At 39.8% G+C, this 22,243-nt stretch overlaps 3 protein-coding genes across 5 annotated transcripts; 1 reads left to right on the forward strand and 2 right to left on the reverse strand.

Annotated features, from left to right (window-relative positions):
- LOC128454413 (patched domain-containing protein 3) lies at positions 1–4,507 on the forward strand. Its single transcript, XM_053437820.1, has 4 exons — positions 1–732; positions 818–939; positions 1,078–1,223; positions 1,967–4,507. The coding sequence occupies exons 1-4, from the start codon at positions 7–9 to the stop codon at positions 3,481–3,483; spliced, it is 2,511 nt and encodes an 836-aa protein (XP_053293795.1). The 5' UTR covers positions 1–6; the 3' UTR covers positions 3,484–4,507.
- yme1l1b (YME1-like 1b) lies at positions 3,544–13,357 on the reverse strand. 2 transcript variants are annotated; one of them, XM_053437819.1, is made up of 18 exons: positions 13,165–13,357; positions 12,370–12,504; positions 11,107–11,284; positions 10,442–10,540; positions 10,015–10,124; positions 9,561–9,711; positions 9,386–9,469; positions 8,871–9,023; positions 8,565–8,717; positions 8,270–8,402; positions 7,511–7,573; positions 7,213–7,325; positions 6,858–7,013; positions 6,159–6,310; positions 5,931–6,057; positions 5,707–5,780; positions 5,511–5,597; positions 3,544–5,414 (listed from the first exon to the last, which is right to left on the reverse strand). In XM_053437819.1, exons 1-18 carry the CDS (start codon positions 13,195–13,197, stop codon positions 5,271–5,273), a joined length of 2,145 nt encoding a protein of 714 aa, XP_053293794.1. In that variant the 5' UTR covers positions 13,198–13,357; the 3' UTR covers positions 3,544–5,270. The 2 variants fall into 2 exon arrangements, with proteins under 2 accessions (XP_053293794.1, XP_053293793.1); XM_053437818.1 differs by having other exon boundaries at positions 8,871–9,044.
- Positions 13,358–13,904: 547 nt separating this feature from the next.
- On the reverse strand, positions 13,905–21,333 carry LOC128454609 (acyl-CoA-binding domain-containing protein 5A). 2 transcript variants are annotated; one of them, XM_053438045.1, is made up of 14 exons: positions 21,234–21,333; positions 20,871–20,989; positions 20,278–20,401; positions 19,834–19,906; positions 19,211–19,361; positions 19,001–19,039; positions 18,388–18,600; positions 16,690–16,905; positions 15,897–15,991; positions 15,608–15,797; positions 15,289–15,494; positions 15,002–15,052; positions 14,803–14,918; positions 13,905–14,688 (listed from the first exon to the last, which is right to left on the reverse strand). In XM_053438045.1, the coding sequence occupies exons 2-14, from the start codon at positions 20,947–20,949 to the stop codon at positions 14,676–14,678; spliced, it is 1,566 nt and encodes a 521-aa protein (XP_053294020.1). In that variant the 5' UTR covers positions 20,950–20,989; positions 21,234–21,333; the 3' UTR covers positions 13,905–14,675. The 2 variants fall into 2 exon arrangements, with proteins under 2 accessions (XP_053294020.1, XP_053294021.1); XM_053438046.1 differs by lacking the exons at positions 18,388–18,600; positions 19,001–19,039.
- Between the last annotated feature and the right edge of the window lie 910 nt (positions 21,334–22,243).

Genomic DNA, 22,243 nt, shown 5'->3' on the forward strand with positions numbered 1-22,243 from the left:
GCAGCTATGGCCAAGTGCAAAACAGATTGCATAGAGAAACCACTGGTGAAATGTTTTGAGACGCTCGGTTATTTCATCGGGTCCCATCCCTTGTGGTTCCTGATCATCCCCCTCATTCTCGCCGCAGGTCTGGGGAGCGGGTTTTACTTTCTCGACGACAGGCTGTCCAACGACCTCGAAAAGGAGTTCACACCTAGTGACGGAAAAGCCAAGGCGGAGAGGGAATACGTCCAGGAAACTTTTCACGGAAACGACTCCTTGTTTTCCAGCTTGAGGCTGAGCACAGACGGGAATTTTGCAACCTTCATAGCTACGAGCGACAAAAATATCCTGACAGTGGAGTCACTGCAGGCAATCCTACAGTTGGATCACAAAATCAGGAGTATGGTAGTGTCGTTTGACAGCCAGTCAATTGCTTTTAGTGATCTTTGTGCTGTCTTCATGGGATCCTGCGTCTCTAATGATATTCTAGATATTATTAACTACAATGCCTCCTATATAGAAACTGTCGATTTGACATATCCATGGTATAGCTTCAAAGGGATGGAAATTCCTCTGTATCGAAGTCTGGGGAGTGTGACACTGTACAAGGATACGCCACTTGTTGAAAAGGCTAATGCCATTCAGCTTTTTTACTATTTACGAGATGAAGACAAATCAAAAACAGATCTGTGGCTGAGAAGTTTCATAGATTTGGTTGCAAGCGAACAAACGAATTTGACTTCAATTCAGGTAAGCAGACTTTTAACATGGCAGTGTTTTAAATTAAATGCTTTAAATATAGGTTTATATCAAAATATATTTCATATCTTTCCAGGTGTCATACTCCACCTCAATGTCAAGACAGTGGGAATTTGAAGAATCACCAGATTCTGTCATCTCTCTATTCTCCATCACGTATACCATCGTCATCACCTTTTCAATCGTATCATGTGTGAGGTTAGTGAAACGCCAGTTTATTGGTGAATTGGCGACAAGTGTCAACTAATTTCAGCCAGATAGAGAAAAACTTAAGCGTTTAAAGAGCATGTGTTTTGTATTGAGTGACTGATTCCTTGTAATGTCTGACTCCTTCAGGATGGATAATGTGCGGACGAAGGTGTGGGTTGCAACATGTGGGGTGATCGCCACAGGTATGGCTGTGCTGAGTGGTTTTGGATTGCTGATGATGGTCGGACAACCTTTTGTGATGACAGCGGCCTCCTGTCCTTTTCTGGTATTAGGTGGGTTGTGTTCTCAAAAGGACTCAAAACAACATAACTTCCAAGTAGAGTAAAAAATAAATTCATAGATTTATTGACGTGGTTTTCGTTGTATGTAGTTTTGAATTAAAACCATCATTTTCCTTTTTCCATTTACAGGTGAGATGCTATGTAATGAGATTCCTTTCGTTTTTTGGTGTGCATTATTTAGAAACGCTTTCCCGGGATAAAAACATTGTTTGGTTCTTGAAGACCAAAAGTTAATGTACACTATGGAGTTTATACAACTCGTGATGATAATCAGAATGTTATTGTACCCAATGGCTGCCTGTAAAAGTTATAAAACTGGAAATAGAATGAAGGGATAGGATAGCATTTACCTCGCCCAGGTATAAAGTCCAGTCTGCTCTGATTGGCCAGCTGGCCCACTCTGTGATTGGTCAAACGCTTCCAGTGCGTGTAGGAAATGTCGGCCTCTGGCTGTCACATGCAGCATGACGATGCGGACGTATCAGTCAAACTCCTGTGTTTCAGGAACTTAAGGAGCAGTGTCTTCTTTTGAGAGGTGCTATCTTTACCTAAGACTTTGGGCTTTTTTAAATTACCAAATATTACATAGGCCTACACAAAAAATCCGCAGCCAAAATGTTGTGTTCTTCCTGTCCTTTCCCATCCCTCCAAGACATGTGCAAAATGCTGACGAACAAACAAACATTCAGAAGTCATATGTGCCTTTTGACTTATCCTTCCTCTTCTTTTTAAAGGTATTGGAATTGATGATATGTTCATCATGATCTCCTGCTGGCAGAGGACCAAAGTTGCTGACAGCGTTCCCCAGCGGCTGGCCCAAACCTACCAGGAGGCTGCCATCTCCATCACCATTACCACCCTGACCGATGCTCTGGCTCTTTTCCTGGGCTGCATCACTACCTTTGGCTCGGTCCGGTCCTTCTGCCTCTATGCTGGGATTTCTATATGTTTCTGCTATTTGTACAACATCACTTTCCTGGGGGCTTGTATGGCTTTGAATGGTCAGAGGGAGGGGAAGAACAGGCACTGGTTCACCTGTCGCAAAATCCCAGAAGACTTACCTGATGGGAAATCAAAAGCCTCCCAAATCTGCTGTATTGGAGGGCGCTTCGATCAACTCACTGGAAACGAGGAGAGTGAGTTCATGAGCCGCATTTTTGAGAAAAACTATGGCCCATTTCTAACCCACAAAGTGACTAAATCAATAGTTGGTGTCATATATGTAGCCTATCTGGCCGTTAGTGTCTATGGTTGTACGACCTTACAGGAGGGACTGGATATCAGCAATCTGGCTTTGGATGACTCCTACATTAATAAATACTACGATGATGAGAGTCTGCATTTCTCTGAATATTACTACAGTGCAATGGTGGTTATAAAAGAACCCATCGCATACTGGGATAAGGAAGTAATGAAGAAATTGGACACATGCATTGCAGATTTTGAAAATTTGACCCATGTCAATAATACATTAGCTTGGTTTAATTATTATCAAGAGACTGCAAATGGAATGGGTCTCAACATTAGCTATGAAGAGGCTTATCAAACCAATCTGACCCTGTTCTTAAACTTTAGCCCAATATTCAGAGAAGACATCAACACGTCAGCGGCCGGTGTGATTCAGGCCTCTCGCTTTTTCATTCAGACGCTAAACAGAAACTCAGAGGACGACACTATGACCGGCCTCAGGAAAGCAGCAGAGAAATGTCCAATAGGTCTCATGGTCTACCACCCTTCTTTCATCTACTTTGACCAGTACACTGTCATCGTGGGCAACACCATCCAAACCCTCCTGGTGGCTGTGGTTGTGATGCTCGTCATCGCACTGGTCCTGATACCCAGTCCTATATGCTCGCTTTGGGTGGTGTTTGCGATTTGCTCGGTCATTGTCGGCGTGACAGGATTCATGGCCCTGTGGGACGTAAGCCTGGACTCCATTTCCATGATCAACCTCATCATGAGCATTGGGTTCTCTGTGGATTTCTCAGCACATATTTCTTACGCCTTCGTCTCCAGTAACAATGCCGATGTCAATAAGAGAGCTATGGAGGCCTTGTCCCAGTTAGGGTATCCTGTTGTTCAAGGAGCATTGTCCACTATTTTAGGAGTGGTGGCGCTGTCCTTTTCTAAGAGTTACATCTTCAGGACATTCTTCAAAGTTATGTTTCTTGTGATTACATTTGGGGTGTGTCATGGCTTAATGTTCATCCCAGTGTTCCTGACACTGTTTGGAGCATGTAAATGTTGTTGAACTGAGGGTATTCAAATTCTTATGATTCGAGGAATCGAGGAAGAGTAAGACAACTTCAGGTTAATATTGTAATTTCTTTAGGCTTCTTTTTATTTATTTCAGCTGCAATAATAAAATGGCATTTGCTGGTACTCATAAAAGTAACAACTGTATATACTTCCTGTTCTGCAATGTAAAATGAAAGATGACACACACTGCTGCTGCTTCAACTATTCTATAAAAATGAAGACATTCAATATTTTAATAAAAACATAACTGCAAGTTTCTACCCACAACCTGTGTTGAAATGTCACATTTAGAACCAAGGATGTCTCTATTCATTACAGCTTCATGTTTGTTTCACATTGTTCACAGACAGCAATGCACAATACTGCGACTGATAGAACTGGCCAACCCTCACAAGTATAAAATCCTAATGATTCCAATCCCGGTGCTCTACGTCTACATAAGTGCAGTGTGTATTTCTTGCAACTTTCTTTGTTCTGAACACACAGCGTGAATTAAATAAATTACATGAGGATAGCACAAGTGTGTTTTTGATTTTGTTCACTTACCCAAAGCGCTGCGACGTTGTAGTTTTCTCTTTTTACACTTTCTACTTCGAAAGGGACAAAATATACACTTAACAGTACATTCCTCCAAAAGGCCACCTTTCAGCAACAGGGGGCCGACGGAAAGAGCAGGACAGGAGAATGTACGTATGATCTTCTCAAACATCCCAGACACCATGAACTTGATGGAAAACTCACTACAGCTCTATGTACTAACTTGAGAATCAAACGAGCTAAAGTAGGAGATACAGCCTGACATTAATCAACTGAGTTAAAGCAACACTATGTAACTTATAACCTTATATATCAGCTTCCAATTTTCACTTTCATTCCCACTCCTCTCCCTGAAAGTCTGGTCTTGCTCTATCTAACTTTGATGAGCAGGTACCATCTCCTGTGAGAAATGTGTACCTGACTGAGAGTCACAAGTTCCTGAGTAATGCCGAACTGTAGATCAGTTAAAAAGACTTGGAGGTCATTAAAAAAACTGCATTTATCTCCAATATTAGGCGAGGAAACTTTTAAAATATGAAGAATTCTGAACAGAGTTGGGTTTATTTGTTACAAGGGCAGCTCTTCTGGTTCAGAAAACAGGGGATCATGAGGAATATCCACCATTCAGTTGTTAGACTTTTTTTTTCCTCAACATGAAAACCACTTGATCGCTTAGACACAGAGCCTTCATTCATACATACCATACTCATACTTCGCACATGTGGCTGTAGAGGGCGCTGTTGCACAGTAAAAGTTACATGGTGTTGCTTTAAAGTAGCTCTTTGAGGTACTTGTATTTGATGCTCAGCATTTCCCACTGACATGAGAATCTAAATAGACCTTGGTGAACAGAATTTAACCAAATTAAATATCCATAGACTTTTTTAGGTTGCATATTTCACAAGATGTAGAATTTCCTAACACCAGCTGATAAAGTGAGCTGAGCAACATCCTTAAAATCAGTCATTTGACCTTCTCCACATACAATGAACTTCATACATCTGCTTACCTCTGAACACAGGAAAGTTATGTTTGAATTTCAAACTAAACAACTTGTCTGGGAATATTGAGAAGATTCAATGAAGGTGACAGCGGAGATGACAGCGTCCCACATGAGCACTTGACTTCATACTTCTCTGGTTCATTATTCAAAAACTGAGTCCATTCCTCCCTCCTTAATGCTTGTAAAATATGACCCCATTCCCTGTTGCTTCCCTGTGATTGTTGCTATTCTTGCTGCTTTTATCTCGCATCCAGGTTCTTGCCCTCCAGGACCAGCTGGATCTCTTTGGCATCCAGTGTCTCATACATGAGAAGAGCGTCCGCCAGGTTCTTGTGCTCCTTGGCATGAGACTTCAGCAGGGCTCGAGCACGCTCGTACGACTCCTGGAGTTAAGCAAGAGAAAAGACACTTAGAAATATTCCTACAGGCTCCGAGATGGTTTTTTCAAATTCAGATATTCTATGACGGATTAAACAGACCTTCAGTAACAGCCTGACTTCCTGCTCCACAGCAGCTTGTGTCTCTGGGCTCTGTCGTGACATGTCAGTGTAGGTCATCACACCCAACTGGGAGACAAAGAGGTGAGTCAATGCACAAATAAATGTTAAATTCTATCAAAAAGGGAATATAATGTTAACAGTCTTTCCTTTTTATGTTTCCGTTAAGTTCGCCTACCTTTTCACTCATTCCAAATCTGGTCACCATCATCTTAGCGATCTTGGTCGCACTGTCAAAGTCACTTGATGCTCCTGTATAGGAAGAAAGTACATTTATATAACCACTTATCCGGCCTTTTTTTACTGCTCAACACATTTTCTTGTGCAAAAAATGTATCACTGTTTGTCCTAATTTTACCCTCTGAACCAAAACTTCTTATCTTATTAAAATCCATTTCTTACCTGTTGTGATATACTCCTGGCCAAATATAATCTCCTCTGCCACACGTCCACCCATACTGACATCCATCTGGGCCAGTAACTGAGAGCGAGTCTCACTCCAGCGATCATTCTCTGGAAGCATTGACACCTGGAGAGAAAAAAGGAGAAAAGATTTGCACCAGATCTGGTTTCAAAGTCGAGAACGCAACGTTAAAATGTAAGAAAAAAACAAGCTCCTGGCTTTCTTACATGTCCCAGACTTGGGCCCCTGGGCATGATAGTAGCTTTGTTGATTGGCATGGCATCTTTGGTGTAGTAGGCAACGATTGCATGGCCTGACTCATGGAACGCTGTGATGCGCTTATTCTTCTGGTCTATTTCTGCACTCCTCCTCTCAGGACCTTAAAGTAGAGAGAACACAAGGGTTGAAGATGTGTTTATGCTTGATGGATTGGTCATTGCGTGTTGCTAGCATATGCTTCTCCTAAACGGAAAAAGGCAAAGGAGAAACACAAACAGAATGGGTTGCCACCGGATTGTTTCCTCTAGGAGCTCCACTTTGGGCACTCCTTTACAATCACAATCCAGGTAACTCCATAGGTTACAGCAGATGCCTCATCTTTACCGACAGCATCTGCAATCACCCTCAAGGTGCTCTGTGCTCCCTCATTGACATACATGAAGTTTGATTACTGACCATTAATATTTGTGCTTCCTATTCCTCAGCCGATACGATGGCAACGAACCATGAACCAGGGGAAATAAAGTAATTTTTGGTGCTACCTTGCAAAAGGACAGGGACGACTAACATAAACTCTTGTGAGAAAGAAAAAGAGGAAGACAGCGAAGATAGGGATTGGTGGAAAAAAATGTATGCAAAGAAAACACTGAAAAGGAAAAAGTCAAGTGGTGCTGCTCATCCTAACCAATTGACAAAGCGTTTCTCACCCATGAGGATTTTGTCTTTAGCAAACTCCAACTCCTTCATAGAGACCATGTCTTTGCCATCCACTGCTGCCTTCAGGGCCGCCTGGTTGACCAAATTCTCCAGGTCAGCGCCCGAGAAGCCGACCGTGCCGCGGGCAATAATATTGGCCTCGATAGCTGGACAGAAAAAACACAACACTCACACAGTTCTCACAGTTCTCTGAGAACAGCTCAGACTTTGTTATTGCTTTACAGAAGCAAAGCAGATATCTTAAAAATATCTTTAATATTCAGCCTATGATTTCCACGGTACTACAGTTATAGATTGGATTATGATACATTTTTGGCTTATATTATTTATTTATTTATTTCACACCTGGATCTACTTTAATCTTCTTCAGGTACCAGTTGAGAATCTCTGTGCGTCCTTTCACATCTGGTTTGGGGACAGTCACCTGCATGTCAAAACGTCCCGGGCGGACCAGGGCACTGAGAAAGGGGAAATAAGCTTATAAAAACACTGATCTTGGGCCAGAGTATAACTCAAAGCTGTAGTTCGTTCTTTGTTATTGAGAAGGACAAATTGTGACTCTGAGAGTTGTAAACTTTGACATTTCCATAGGTGAAGTGTAAGCTTTGACATTTTATCTCAAGAGACACAGATGTGAACATACTTATCCAAAGCCTCTGGGAAGTTTGTTGCTCCAATGATGATCACACCTTCATTTGGTTTAAACCTATTAAGTGTCACATGATGCATTCAGATTAGTGTCAGTAATTCAATACTTTTCTCTCGTATCACTTGGTGTACTATAGTGTACAGTGTTGTATGTCCTTGGGATTAAAGATGGTTCATTATTATCTGAATTGCAGACTGTATTGTAAATCCGTCAGACTAATAAGGTGTTTGTATCAATGTGATGAAGTACTTTGATTTGTCATGTGTTCATTTAATAATTTGCCATTATCACATTCCAATGTGGTTACTTTTGACCTATATATGGTTTCTTTATCAAAATTTGCTAATTTATATCACTCAATACTGCTATCACAATAACAAAACTGTTTACATGATCTTATGTTAATTGCCGGTTCCCACAATTACTTTTAATTTAGTTCTTAAGCTCATGAAGTACAAGGTAACACAACAAGGTTAAGTAATTTAGTAGCTATATGAGTAAGTATTTACAACTAAGGTACATAAAGTAGAAAGTGTAGTATTATTACTTAACATCTAGTTAATTGTTCTCGCCCAAGCAGCGAATTATCACAGAAGATTTTATCTTCTCTTATTATCTGTTCACAAACGCATAACAAACCCATCACACATTGCCAGTGAGGACATGCAATTTTATTTTAAATTCACAATCTAAAGTTCAATAATTTATTTAATAATATAACTGAAGTATTAGAAATGCAAGCGATAATTTTACCCATCCATCTCAGCGAGTAGTTGGTTGATAGTCTGTCTGGAGTAGGGGTGCATGGGAGACTCAATCCTTTTCCCACCAACACTGTCCAGCTCATCAATGAAGATCACACAGGGAGCATTGGCTTTACCCTCCCCTAGAAAAAATATGTTGTACAATACTCAGAATAATTATGTATTCATTCCTATAAATCCCCAAATCCGGCAGCTCTTGTGTTAGGAGAAAAAACATTAATATTCAATTGGCCTATGAGGACAAAAAAGAGAAAGGAAAAGATCCATTTTAAAAGTAAGCTCACTGAAAAGGTTCCTGATGCGGCTTGCTCCCACTCCAACAAACATCTCATCAAACTCTGACCCAGAGGCATAATAGAATGGCACATCTGCCTCTCCGGCCACCGCCCTGGCCAGCAGGGTCTTACCAGTCCCTGGAGGGCCGACAAGTAGAACACCTAAAGTACAAAGTGAGGAAGTAGAGGAGATGAGGAGAAATCAGAACCTTGAAAAGTACTGATCTGTCACAATATCAGATGATAAGATATTATAGACTTGCTGTAATTCATTAAGCTTTTCGTTTAACTTAAACTGCACAGGGACAACTCTACCTTTTGGCAGCTTTCCTCCCAAAGCTGTGAACTTCTGTGGGCTTCTCAGGAACTCCACCACCTCCTGCAGTTCATTCTTTGCCTCTTCCACACCTTTGACATGTTCAAATGTCACGTTTTTCATCTGAACCGGGTCCAGAGCCGAGTCCAGGCCTGATGTGGTTCGGAACCGCACTGCCCAAAATGGTTAGATTAAAGTTCGAAATCACACTGCAAGGCTTGGTTAATGAACATACACTTAAGCGCACACAAACACACACAGCCTACTGTTAAGAGTTATTAAATAGTGACATCCAATTGTCTATATTAGTGCTTTACAGCCTTTGCGCACTAGACATATGTTTATGCAATTAACTTGCGTGTTATTCATATTTTTCAAACCTGTATCCAGTCAATGCAAGCTTTCACATCAGCTACAGACTTTCTCTGAGCAATATAACAGCCAATATTTTTCAAGGTCCAAGTTGAATTTTCAGTTATAAAAAGCAGCTTCAGATGAGAAAAGGAGCCTTTACCCGATAGGAACGGGGTCTTGGAGATACCATATAGCCCAACCAGAAGCAGAACAAGCAGGATGAGACGAGTCCTCTTCAGGGAGTCTGAACAGGTGGAAAAGTAACATGAAAACATCATCGCAGTTTCCTAATGTAACCTGTAGGATAACATTTATGTGGGTGATTTAAGATTTGCCTTGTGTGCGTAGTGTCAAGGCTTGAGCTTTCAGGAAACCCTCAGCGAAGCCCCTCTTGAAAGACTCATGTTGTCCATCCGGGACATTCTTGTTCTTCGTCAGGCTGTCTAAACTTTCCACTTCAATCCCCTTGTCACGTGAAAGGAAACCCTGCAGCACAAGGCAAAGTTACACTTGAGTATTCACGTAGTCAGAATACTCCTTCACTTCTATCCCACCTTCACAAGCATCGCAATGGAAACTCTGCTCTGCATTTATTTAAAAATGTCTTCAGATATAGCTTTTTTTTCTTGTAGTGTAACCTCAGCTGTAACTTTAGTACCTTCACTTGTTTAACTGTGTAGCATTTGCTGAGGAAACTAAGAAAAAAAAACACAGCTATTTCAGTTGTGGACTTATATTAAGTATTTCCCATAGAGCACCAAGTGTTTGAACACTTCACTAAATACCTACCTTCATAAAAGACGGTGTGAACCCTTCAGATTCCAGGGGGCGCTCATAGTTTGACTGCAGTTGTCTGGTTTTGGTCCTTAATGTTTTAAAGCCCCTGCTCTGGACCAACACTTTCAATATAAAGTAAATATATGACATATTAGTAGTTTAAAAACACCTATATTTCTACTGTATATAACTTTAATTATCGTAAAAGGTACAAATGTATACACTTTTACATGTAAATGTGCAATGAAAAATAGGAAGCAGAGATATTATCAACAGTAAACAGGAATATTTATCATACTCTCACTAGCAAGATTAGTCTACATTGTTTTCAAACACCATACAAAGAAAGTAACTCATGTATTATTACTCACTGAATGCAATGCTTCGGATCAGTGATAGATTATTACACCTCTTATAAATGCTTCTAATCCATGGTTACCTGGCCAGTGGTGTAGCTCTGTGAAGACAGACTCAAAAGGTGGAAGCTGCTGCCTGGATAAAACTTGGGCTGACATTGGAATTGGACTACATGAGAACCCTGGAAACAGAGGGAAAGTGCTTTTTATTACATACGTAATAACATACATATAAGAAATAAATACAAAGATAATTGAATGTTAACTGAACATGAATAGTCACAAGTATTATTGGAGTGTTCAAGTTTATTAATGGCAATTTTATTGATATGGAAAATATCATTCCAAGAAAGAGTGCTTCACATTGAGATAACAAAATAACAAAATATACATATATATGTATATAAAGAGATTCAAAGGTGTATACTATAATAACAAATACTAATAAGATGATTATAAAATAAAGCCTACATACAAATGCATCACACATCCATAAAGCAATTAGACATACAACATAGTACTCAAAACTCACTTAGTCAAAAGATATAACTACACTGCAGCTTAACAGGAAACCTGTATCACAAATGGACAGAGTAGATACAGAAAATCAGGCAAAAGCCTGAAAGAACAGAGTGTTTTAATTTTGCTTTTGAAAGTTGACACTGTTCACACCTCAGGTACCAGGCAGCTTGTTCTTGAGAAAAGGAACATAGTAACCCTTGTTCAAAACAAAAATAAACATCCTCACCATGCTTGTTGAAGAAAAAGGAGTGTGAAGAGAGATGAGACGTCCTCCAGGCTATCTGGCTGCCAAGTGGAAGCGGCGCTTCCAGCTTGCTCAAGCTTGGTAAAACACCGTTCAAGAGCTCATCCAGCTGCTGTGTTCCCAGGTCGGATAATCCAAGCTCCCGCAGGTTCCACACAGGCTGAAAGAGGTACAGGACAGAAAGTTGAGTTTGGTTCTTTGCAAAGTTGAACACTCTATTAATTACACCTGCACAATCTAAATGATTAACTACATGTGTTTGCTTTCGTATTCCGCGTGTGACACTACAACAGAGCTTTACATTGACTTATGTATATTTATATATAAATATGACACTAACAGACTTAAAAACTGATTAAGAAGGCTGGCTCCGTCATTGGCTGCAAACCAGACTCTTTTGAAGTGGTGGTGGAGAGGAGGGCACTGAACAAACTGTTATCCCTCATTGACAGATACAAGCGCCCTCTCCACCACCTAGTGGACAGACAGAGGAGCACTTTCTCCATCTGACTGGTTGAGCTCCAAGGACAGATACAGGAAATCCTTCCTGCCCACAGCAATAGGACTGTACAACTTCTCATCTCTGTCAAAAGTTGAACCTTCAAAACCCTGAGCCCTATAGTTTCTGTCTACACCAAACTCTCTGATTACTCCTGCAACAACTGTGAATTTAATTTTCAGCACATATTATATTTATATTCGTTTTTTACTGCACATAATTTAGTCATATTTATTTACTTTAGTCATGTTCAAACAAATACTGCAATTTAGCCTTTAGTTATTTGCTGTATGTGCAATGCGCTTGACATTCTGCTGTGATACAAAAATTTCCAAAATTAGGATCATTAAAGTATGTCTATCTATTTATCTATATTTTAGTACTGAGGTGTTGGCTGGCTGGTGTTAAATTGTGCAGCATTTTGGTCAGAGGTCTTTCTAATATCATGCCTCCTTCATCTATGTAAATAGAAAATAAATAAATTAGAAAACCTCCCCAACATAATGTGGTTCAGTACAAAGCCACCTCTAACTATGATCTAATCAAATAATAAATTACTGAATCTACACATTTTCAACGGGGTTAAAAGCTGTGGTAATGAATCATAACAGCCAGTGAAGGTGAACCTAGTAAAGTGGCCACCTTGTGAATTGTTTGTGCTATATGCACCGTTCAGCCAATGGAAGTGTGAAAGCAAACATGTGGATCATTACAACATAGTGTAATATTCTCCTGCTGGTGCGTACCTCTGTACAGTGCCGTGGTGAGTCGGAGGCATGCTCCTTGTGTTTCCTCGAGTTGCAGGTGGAGCTGCTACTGCTTCCCACTGAGCTCTTCAGGGAGTGGAGGGCGTTGATGAGGTGGCTGAGAGGCACCGTCACCTGCGAAGGACATTAATATGACCACTCTCATACATGCTACCATATTAACTCAGCTCACATGGAGAAATCATAGCTTTGGTTACCTTATGTGCACTTCAATTTAGTACTTAACAATTTCCATCTGTTATTGTAATGACTATTTGCTCAGTCTCCATACACACTTTCATCTGTAGTTCTTTAGGGATTTTCTCTATCTACACTAGCCCCAGGTAAAGTACACCAGCTAGATGGAGTCATTTAGTCTCCATGATCTAAATCAACCTTATTATGTACTAAATAAGACACAGGTAGGTAGTAGACACATTTATCTTCGGAGAATCTGTATAAACTGCTGATTTATAAGAACATGCATGAGTCCTCTAACATGTCTGTCCCTGACATAGGTTCCCTTCTGGCAGCTAAGGACACTGAGCGTTCAGGAGAGCACTAACCGGTCAAGTCCACGGCCCACACAGGGGCTAAGTATTCATGTTAACTTACTTGTACTTCACAGGACTAAACCTGAACCAAAGGTCAACAGCTATCTCAGTCCCACGTAAAATGGCTAATGTTAAATTAGCATGCTAGCAGGCTCGGCTGAACCGGGACAGGACCAAAACCATAGCTATATAACCAAAACAACAACAATGCTAACATTAGCTTGGCCCGTCGCTGTCTTACCTGTGGTTGGACCGTCATTGACAGAGAGAACATGATTTGATTCTCAGTGGTAGCAGACGGCCGCTAAGCTGAAGGAGTTTACACCGCTGTCCCGAGAGTCCGTGTTGGTTTCGCTTTAACTTTCGGTCGCAGCAAGTTGATGTGACAACTTGACAGTTCAAGGAAACCGGATATGACCTCAACGGCGTTGTGACAAACTTTCTGTCCCTGTTGAAATCTGTTCCTCCTTCACAGAACTGGAGGAGGTTCCGCCCATCAAGCCTCTGTTATTACATCGTTATAATAATAATGCTTTAATATTTATGTTTTTCTTCAAATATTTCATCTAAAATTCTAAATCTATACAACCTACATTACCTGTATGACAAACAAGAGGATGGAACCGAAAAAAACATGTTAAACCTTTACCACACACATCCAACAAAGACGCTTCACTTCAGTATCTTCATATCTAATAAAATGTATAAAATATCCCCATATTTGTATCCTTAATCATCATAAACTTAAAGAACAATTTAGGTTTCAAATTACAATCTGAAGCATTTTTTTCTAAAGTAATATTACTTGCTAATTTACAAAAGTCTTAAGTGTGATAAACTCACTTCCTCCTTGTATTTAAAACCTACATGTAAACAGGATTTAGCACACAGACAATATCCCTTTTCAAAAGCTCTTAAAGCTTTTCAGTTCAAATTATCTGTGTTATGTTATATCTTAAATAAAAGAATCTCTACATTGAAAACGCTTCATGAGGGTATTTATTGCATTTCAAATGTGCTTCATATACTGATGTTTTACCACTGTATATTTGAAAGCACTGTAACCTTGCTTATATTGAACAACCCCCTTTCTTTCCACTGTACATCTGACAAGAAACAAGAATAAATATCTTATATATTGATACAGTATATGATTTGTCTGTACTCTGTCTAACCTTTACTAGAATTTCACTGAAGCTGTGAAACCAACATTTACTTTTATACATAAATTACCATATATTTCAGCTTAAATGTCTATTTGGTCTCAAAGGAAATTCTCCTGAAATATGTCTACATATTCAGTCTATCAGTATAAAAGGCTGAAGTCAATAATTAACAGGGAAAAGAACATATTTGACAAACTGTACCATTAATAACTGGTGATTTACAATGGTGCAACACTCTTATTACTTAAGGTTAACAGTGCAGTATATGATTATCAAAGTGTTTCAATTAAAAGTTGAATCAATTTTGTTAGTTATAACTAAGAGCAGGTAATGCTAAGCTAACTATAACATTGAAAATGTGCCTGCATTAATGATGCATTAATCTTCCCTTCTTTAGAAGTCCTCTCAGTCTCCATAGTTCCGCTACATAGAGCAACGCCTTTCTGACCATTCATTTATCTAACGTAGTGTCTTCATCTCTACTGTTGTCTCATCACATTGTCTGTTGGTGACTTTTACAAAGCCACAAGACAAGAAGCAATTTCATCCCAGGTTCATGTCTCTGATGCTGCTGGTGGTCAGAGAGTCAGGGGATTCGCCTATACAAGAAGAAAAAGTGAAACATAGTTTTAGTTTTGTGGAATGACATCATAAAAATAAATTAATCAGTGACTTTACACATAGAGTGTCTTTTCTGATAGGATTTTGTTCACCTCCTCTTCCGCATCAAGTAAAGCTGGAAAAGCCAGTGGGCAATCAGAGGCCAGATAGCAGTCAACACCACTGTGAGTGGAGAGAGGTCAAAAGGCCACCAGGACGGTCTCAGGACCTACACAAACAGAGAACTGTTTATATCCTGTTTAGAAAGTAATTAGTCAGAAGATTGCACAATGAAAACAGATGTTTTAGGACCTTTCGTGCCACTGTTAGGGAGTCCGCCTGCCTCGGTGACGATGATCTCGACTGAAAATACAGAAAGTTATTAAAGAAAATCTTATAAATAGTCAGGAAGATGGATATATTTGTATTAAATCTTAACACAGAGGAGTTTGAAGGAAAAATAATTAAGAGCAATATGAATTTAGTGTGTTTCATATTCAAAATCATGGAAAAAAGATCAACAGCTGCTGTGATGAAGAAATGATAATGTCTCGATGACCATCAGTCTTAATGAAGGGGCCAAACCCCTGAAGTTTCACCTGTGACACAGCGATCATCTCCAGAGCCTGTAGCCGGTGCAACACATTGGCCATGTCACGCTGCAGCCTCAAAAGAGCTGTAGCTATTTGCTCGTTGACATTTCCTCTTAGAGCACCGACAGGAAATCTGCTGTGTGACACACAACTGGCAGCATCTGCTTCGACACACCGCACACAGCTGCAGGTCGCCCTCAATGAATGAGAACCTGAAACCGGGAGCAGATTAAATTTATCTCATGTATCTTATTAAATACTTAGTGAGCTAAGTGCACATGTACACCGGAAAGGTAAATTAGAGAGAGTATAAGTTAAGACTCACCTCTCCCTCTTCTTGATAAGGAGCTGTTGTTTTGACTCTTGGTACTAATCCCATCTTTAAAGTAGGAATCTCTTGTTACTGCTTGATCTTCTCCTCCATTCAGCGTAGTGTTGCTCTCAAACCAGAGCTCGTTTTGCTTCACGGAGGCAGCTCTTGATCTAGGTGTCGTAACTTTTGATGTCAACACCCACTGGTTGGAGAAAAATGACAGCATACCAAAAATTGAATACCACAAATTGGACAGACCTTCTTGAATTCACGTTTGTGTACAATTTTGATGATAGAGCACCTCTTCCATGGCTAAATGCTCCATTGAGTCACAGAACTCCTCATTATCAGAATCGGTGGATCGGTGGTTCTTCTCAGGAGCAGCATCGCTATGATCTGAAAGGGGCAAAACAGAAATCCAACATTTAGTTGTCTTTGGAAGAAAGAGCTGGAAGGACTGGTGTCCCTCGAACCATTGGTGCTCATGGAAGGGAATACATTTCCAAAATATAATTGCATGAAGTAATCAGGTCCAGGCACTCCAAGTGGTTTTAAAAATAAAATATAAAAGGCCTTTATTTCAATGGGCTTGAAGCATTAAAAAACTCCAATGCGTATATCGGCTTATGCCTTCATCAGGGAGTACGGACACAAAGAGACAAACAGTGATTATTTGTCACTTCAGGTGTAGTGACTACAAATAATCACTCTTTGTCTTTGTGTCACTTTGAGTGCCTGGATCTCTGTGCCATTATTTGGGGACTTAAGTTTTACTATAATTTTATGGTTTAAATATCCCTATTTAGATGGGCAGTAGAGCGTAAGGCTTTAAGTGTCACCTATTTGCTTTACCATAGGACTATATGGTATTATAAAGTAAAATTTTACCAAAAAGATATCCTCAAGCTTGTTATACTAATCTTTGTACTGCAATATACATTTTTCTTTCTATACAAATTATTGTTTTACTTTACTCTTACTTATTTTGGATTTTCAGAATAATCATCATGTTTTTTGAAATACGTACAATCAAATTTGATACTTTTCATTATACATTCAAATACATAGGTTTTCCATTATATTTGCAATCTTACCACTCAGATGCCCATTAAAGTGCACATAAGGGTTATACTGCACACTGGGCTCGATGGAACAGGCCAATTCCTCCTCCTCCACCTCGCTGTTGAGCGAGCTGTGTGTCCCGTTGGTGAAGGGGGACATGCTGGGTTCCATGCTGCTGCTGGAGCCTCTGGTGTCAGACCTCCGCCTCTTGTCTCCCACCATCAGCAGCCGTGGATTAGGAGTCGAGACTGAGACAAGGTGGGAAAGAGAGAAAGAGAGAGAGTTTAAAAATAACAAAAGAGTGTGCTGTCATGTGCTCTCGACCTGAATCTCTTTTAAATTCTCTTGTCATCATCACATATCCCCTCATCACGTTCAGTGACTTTGAAAGGAAATCAAATATGTCTCGCACCCTTAAAATAACTCTGAGGGTAGAAACTAGTCCAAGATTTACTTTTACAGATATAAAAAGACACAGCTTCTTTTCTTCCTCTTTAAACTAAAAACTGACAAGCAAATCATGAGGAAAATTAAGAGATAGTACTGCACACCCAAGAGATCAGCATAGAAATGAGAGTGTGCATCTGTGCCACTAAACTAAGCATTCATTACAGAGCATCTCAGGTTAATAACAGGTCAAACACACATTTTTACAGGCTACAAAGCTCATGACACACACAGGAGTGGGCAATATGTATTTGTTAGGGACTACTTTCAGCTGCGTATTGATACACTTTTGGGACACCAGTGCAGAGATTCTCAGGACCCCTTACAAGATAAAACAGTCCACACATTGGCTACAAAAATATTAAGGTGACCCACTCATGTACCCACTTATGTACCTTGGAATAATTTGACATTGTTTAAAAAAAAAATTACCCTACTTAGTTGTCAGAAAATGTCATTAAAAGATATTAGATACGTATTTAAAAATATTTTCACATTCTCAGCACAGAATAATATGTCATGATAATTTTTATGGATGAATTGGACACCGAGTATTTGCAAGGGACATTTTATGGCAGTGCTCGTGTTCATGACAATGAAAACACATGAGGTCCAGTACAACAGTGTGGTTATCTGCTGTGTTGTTTAACACAAAACAACCCAACAACTGATGTAAAAGAGTAAATCAGGCATCCCAAATTGCATATGAACGTGGGTCACTTCAGGCAATGTCGAGGAGCTTCTGGCCTTCCTGTGGCATGGACAAAATGTAAGTAAGCCTAAATTGGCCGACTTGTAAAAAAGTGAATGTAGCCAAAATATCATAGGGGCCTTTTTTTGGCGAACATGCGGGGCTCCCTGCAAGCCGAATCTGGATGTGAATCTAAAGTGGCCTATGTGGTAAATGGTTATATTGGCCCAAATAGCACAAAACTAATTGGATGCCATCTTTGCTTGACATGCGGTATTGATATAGTTTAATTCCGACCCAGATCTGGCAAACAGGAGCGGACCGTCTAAGTGCCATCCTTCCATTCAATATGTTGGCCAGATGACAGGGTGACAGTGGGAGCCAAATCTGGGCCGCAACAATTTTGCTATTTTGGATTGCTTAATTTCTTTCATGAGATTTGTTCAAGCTAAGACAAATATATGATATCGAAACCTTACCCTTTAAATATTGCAAAACAATATTCATGCCCTCTGCTGGCTTGGTGTGTGTAGCCCCTATAACATAACACAAACACACACACTACTTCACAGCACAAAACTACTGACGGTACCTCTTTTCTCCTCTTCCTCCATGTCGTCTTCTGTATTGTCTTCTTCATCCCCATTCTCCTCGTCCTCACTCCTCTTTCCATCACTACTTTCCTCTTTTCTCTCTATTTCACTGTTTTCTTTACTTCCCTGCTCCTCCGTGCTACTGCCACTTACACCATAATAACTGTCTGTATTCTGGAGGTTTTGTATATCATCCCACAGATCCCCATAGCCTGAACAGTGAGGGAAACATGCTCAATTAACTCTGTATCAAGGAACATATTGCATCTACACAAATATTGCATCTACACAAAGCAAACACGAATATACAAGTGACAAGTCACTGGTTCGACACACTACATATCTACCACAAAGAGCTTTACAAAGCCAACAAACAAACACACTGACTAACCACGAAACAAGCCAGACTGTACACCCCACTATCACCCAACTAACAGCCCGACTGCGTTTGCATTACTCTAAATTCAGCGTAAATATCACGATGCCCTTGGCCAGCCAACTAAAATGCGAATGAATGCAGCTCTATTAATTCAAAATAGGCTTTTTTCAGACTGGGGCCACAAGGAGCCGTCTACCAACTCTACAGCTACAGTGAAAAACCACAAGACTTGCCTTCCATTGTTGGTTTCTTAAAGGGTTTGATCAGCTCATCTAGTGACAAAAAGACATGTAAGACAAGCTCAGGCACAGTAAATAACAGCTGTGGCTGAGAAAGAGAGATGAATAGCAGAAGCACATCTGGAGCAGCAGTGGCCCTCTTGGATTGTTGTACTTTTTCTTCCTTTGACATGCCTCCAAGTGTCTCGGATCATATGTCATTACCTGCGTGATTTACAAAAGGCCTGGTGAAGGCTCTCCTGTCCACTTCGTTTTCCTCAGCCTCTTCCCCTTCTCCATCTATCTCAATGTAGAAGTTGCCAAGCTTCTGAACCAGGTCGGACACTTCGTCTGAGATGGGGATTGTCTCCAGAATCTGACAGCAAAAGTGTTCAAACGGAGTACGAGTGTATGACACATGCTTTTGTATAAATAGGTGTAATAACATTGTCAACAAGTAACAAGAAAACAAGTTAATTAGATTCAATTATTAGGCGGACACATTTATGTGTTGGATCACAGGGGAACTGAATACCATATAGATATAGACATATAGCTATGAGGGGAGAAATTAAGAAGGATATTTGCATTTCTCGATTCTATACAATATATAAACTCCATGCTAGCAGTTGTGTGAAGCTGTACTTAGACACTTAGTTCGCCATCTTAGTTTATGGTTTCAGCATGCCAATATTTTCTTAATAGCACAAACCACAAAGAATAACTGATGCTGAAGAAAGAGAGAGAGTTCTTTTGTATTGCATGGACTATTCCATCCTTGATGCCTGTGCATTTATTATTATGCAAGCTCCCTCTATTCAGCCTTAGTTTATCCAGAAAGGACTTACCAGCTGGATGTCCTCCACATAATTCTTCATGGCGTCCTCCTGTGTCATGTTTCCTAAAGAGCTCCATGCATCCCTGGCAACACAAAGTCACAGTCCAACATTCAAACACTGAGAAGAAAGTGACGATAAACCATGTATAAGATGAAATATGCAGTGATAGAGGCTGTAAGTGTTGCAGCAATCTCACCTTACTTAATCTACAGCAGGTTTACTTAGTTGATATAACTGCTGTATGGAGCAGTTATATTTAGTTGTCATTGTATAGCAGGAATTATCTCACCATAACTTTGACTATCTGAATGTACCGGGGAGGGTCAGACCTCGATTGAATGGCATATTTTGACATCCATTCATGGCTATTTCTGCTTACTGCAGTTAGCTAAAACTGTGAATTTCAATGTGGAACACAACAATAACATGTGCATGAAAAAAAAAAAGACATGCCATTCATCTTTCCCCCCGCTGTCCCAGAAGCCGCTGGGTCTGGGGATGTTGCAGGGCCCTGAGGTTGCCTGCTTGTAGTAACCATAGAACATCAGCATCATGTCGTCAGATGGCTGGAAAGGACCTGAGGAAGACAGGAAGGAAGTGGAATATAAAGAAGTCAAGGATTTGTATGTGTTACATGCACAGAGATACAAGTTAAATAAGGGATTACTTGTGCAAGGGAATATATGTATAAACACTATTCAAATATTAAAGTAAACAAATACAAATTACTATGCTACATAAAATTTGTTTTTAATTTTTACATTATTGTGATTTTTAAGGTGTAGGACTGCTTGGAAATGCAATTAACTGAGAAGTTATCATGATCAGCTATAGCAGTTTTTATTAGACCAGCTCTCATCCTCTATTCATAAAGCTCCTGTGGCAGCTTTATGAATGGAGGCTCAGCCAAGACTGACAGCTCTTACGGCGCCCTGCATGTAGGTCAGCCACCTGCAGTGTTTACACACACACAGTCTACACACCGCGTAGCACCCCACATCCAGTCACTTTCAATCACAGAGGAACGAAACACAATTAGTTCTCACCTTCTCCGGGTAAACTCCGCATCACTTTAACCGCAGCAGCAAATTTCGCCTCCAGGCTGCGTTTGTCCTCCTGCGCCATACTGAGCTCCAGGGAGGATGACAGGGACGAGTCCTCACATCTTCGTCCGGAATTTCAGAACGTTCATGGAAATATAAACGTGATTTATGACTAATTCAATGATGGACACTTCAACACTACTTTGGCCACTTGTCATGGCTACGTGGAGGAAGAGTGTTTCCCCTTCGGTCTGAGATACATGGGATAAAACCGATCTATTTAGCGAGCTCGTGTCTGTCCAGTGATAACACACTGCACTATTAACCAGAAATATTATCACTATGGTTGATTTATTAGAGACTCACCATTAAGTTCATATTAGCCGGCGTTATATTATTTGCAATATGCAGCAGAACAGCCCTGACTCCGGTCAAGGATGAGCCAAACACTTTGCGGATGGTTGTTAGCACATCTGGGAAATGTAGTCTTTTGATTGGCTAAAACTCATAGTGAGGTGGTGTTACGCTCCATTCTCTCTCCTACAAGTCCCACAACCCCTTCTCAGTGGGGTTTTAAACAGCCGGGGTGCATGGGAAATGTAGTTTTTTGTCGAGCCTATTTAAAGAGGAGGCTGGATGCAAATGATAAAAGATGGTTGTGACACATGCAAATTTACAGTCTTTGATGCTTTAAGAGTGTTTTGTTAACAGCATTTCAACATGAACAGATTTTCGTATTAGTTATTTTTCCACATCTTGTATTTTTATCTTTCTGGATATATAAATAGAAACAAACATTACTGCAATTATTAAGTTACAATAGTGAAAAACTATTTATGTCATTACAGTAATGCAAATATTGATTAACCCTATAATATAATAACCCTTTGAACCATATGTGTGGTCATTTCTTCCTTTTCTTGGAATATGATTTGGAAAATTATTAAAACGTCAAATGTGAGCCTATTTTTTTTTCATTGTAAATTTAACCTATCTGAATATACAATATATATTATTACAATTATGTTACAGTAATGCAACAGTATATATATATATATATTATGAAAACAATAATAATAATAACATTATAGTAATAATATTATTAATAATAACAATAATAACAATAATAACAATAATATTAATAATATAATGATAATAATAATAATAACTTTTTATATTTAACGCCCACATTATTACCGAATACATTAACTTCATATAATTATGCTATCACTATTATTTTACTGTTATATGTCGTAGCATAGCGGGGAAATGTAATTGGTGTGCTCGTGTTCTCTGTAAGCCTGTCAGCCAATCAGCCCATTCCGTTTCTAACGTAACTGTGATTCGTCACGGGCGGTTGTGAATCGGAGGCCCCA

Source organism: Pleuronectes platessa, chromosome 13 (assembly GCF_947347685.1).
Source record: "Pleuronectes platessa chromosome 13, fPlePla1.1, whole genome shotgun sequence".
Taxonomy (NCBI): Eukaryota; Metazoa; Chordata; class Actinopteri; order Pleuronectiformes; family Pleuronectidae; genus Pleuronectes; species Pleuronectes platessa.

Excerpts from the sequence above, each read along its gene's own strand:
- yme1l1b (XM_053437818.1), bottom strand. The coding sequence starts at position 13,197 with ATGTTCTCTCTGTCAATGACGGTCCAACCACAG. Across the intron at positions 9,045-9,385 it reads CAAGACCCCGTTCCTATCGG|TGCGGTTCCGAACCACATCA; the intron begins GTAAAGGCTCCT and ends CATTTTGGGCAG. Across the intron at positions 5,415-5,510 it reads AAGTCAGGCTGTTACTGAAG|GAGTCGTACGAGCGTGCTCG; the intron begins GTCTGTTTAATC and ends GCTTAACTCCAG.
- LOC128454609 (XM_053438045.1), bottom strand. The coding sequence starts at position 20,949 with ATGGCGCAGGAGGACAAACGCAGCCTGGAGGCGAAATTTGCTGCTGCG. Across the intron at positions 19,907-20,277 it reads AGCGGGGGGAAAGATGAATG|GGATGCATGGAGCTCTTTAG; the intron begins GCATGTCTTTTT and ends TTGTGTTGCCAG. Across the intron at positions 19,040-19,210 it reads GCCTTTTGTAAATCACGCAG|ATGAGCTGATCAAACCCTTT; the intron begins GTAATGACATAT and ends TTTTGTCACTAG.
- LOC128454413 (XM_053437820.1), top strand. The coding sequence starts at position 7 with ATGGCCAAGTGCAAAACAGATTGCATAGAGAAACCACTGGTGAAATGT. Across the intron at positions 733-817 it reads CGAATTTGACTTCAATTCAG|GTGTCATACTCCACCTCAAT; the intron begins GTAAGCAGACTT and ends ATATCTTTCCAG. Across the intron at positions 940-1,077 it reads TCAATCGTATCATGTGTGAG|GATGGATAATGTGCGGACGA; the intron begins GTTAGTGAAACG and ends TGACTCCTTCAG.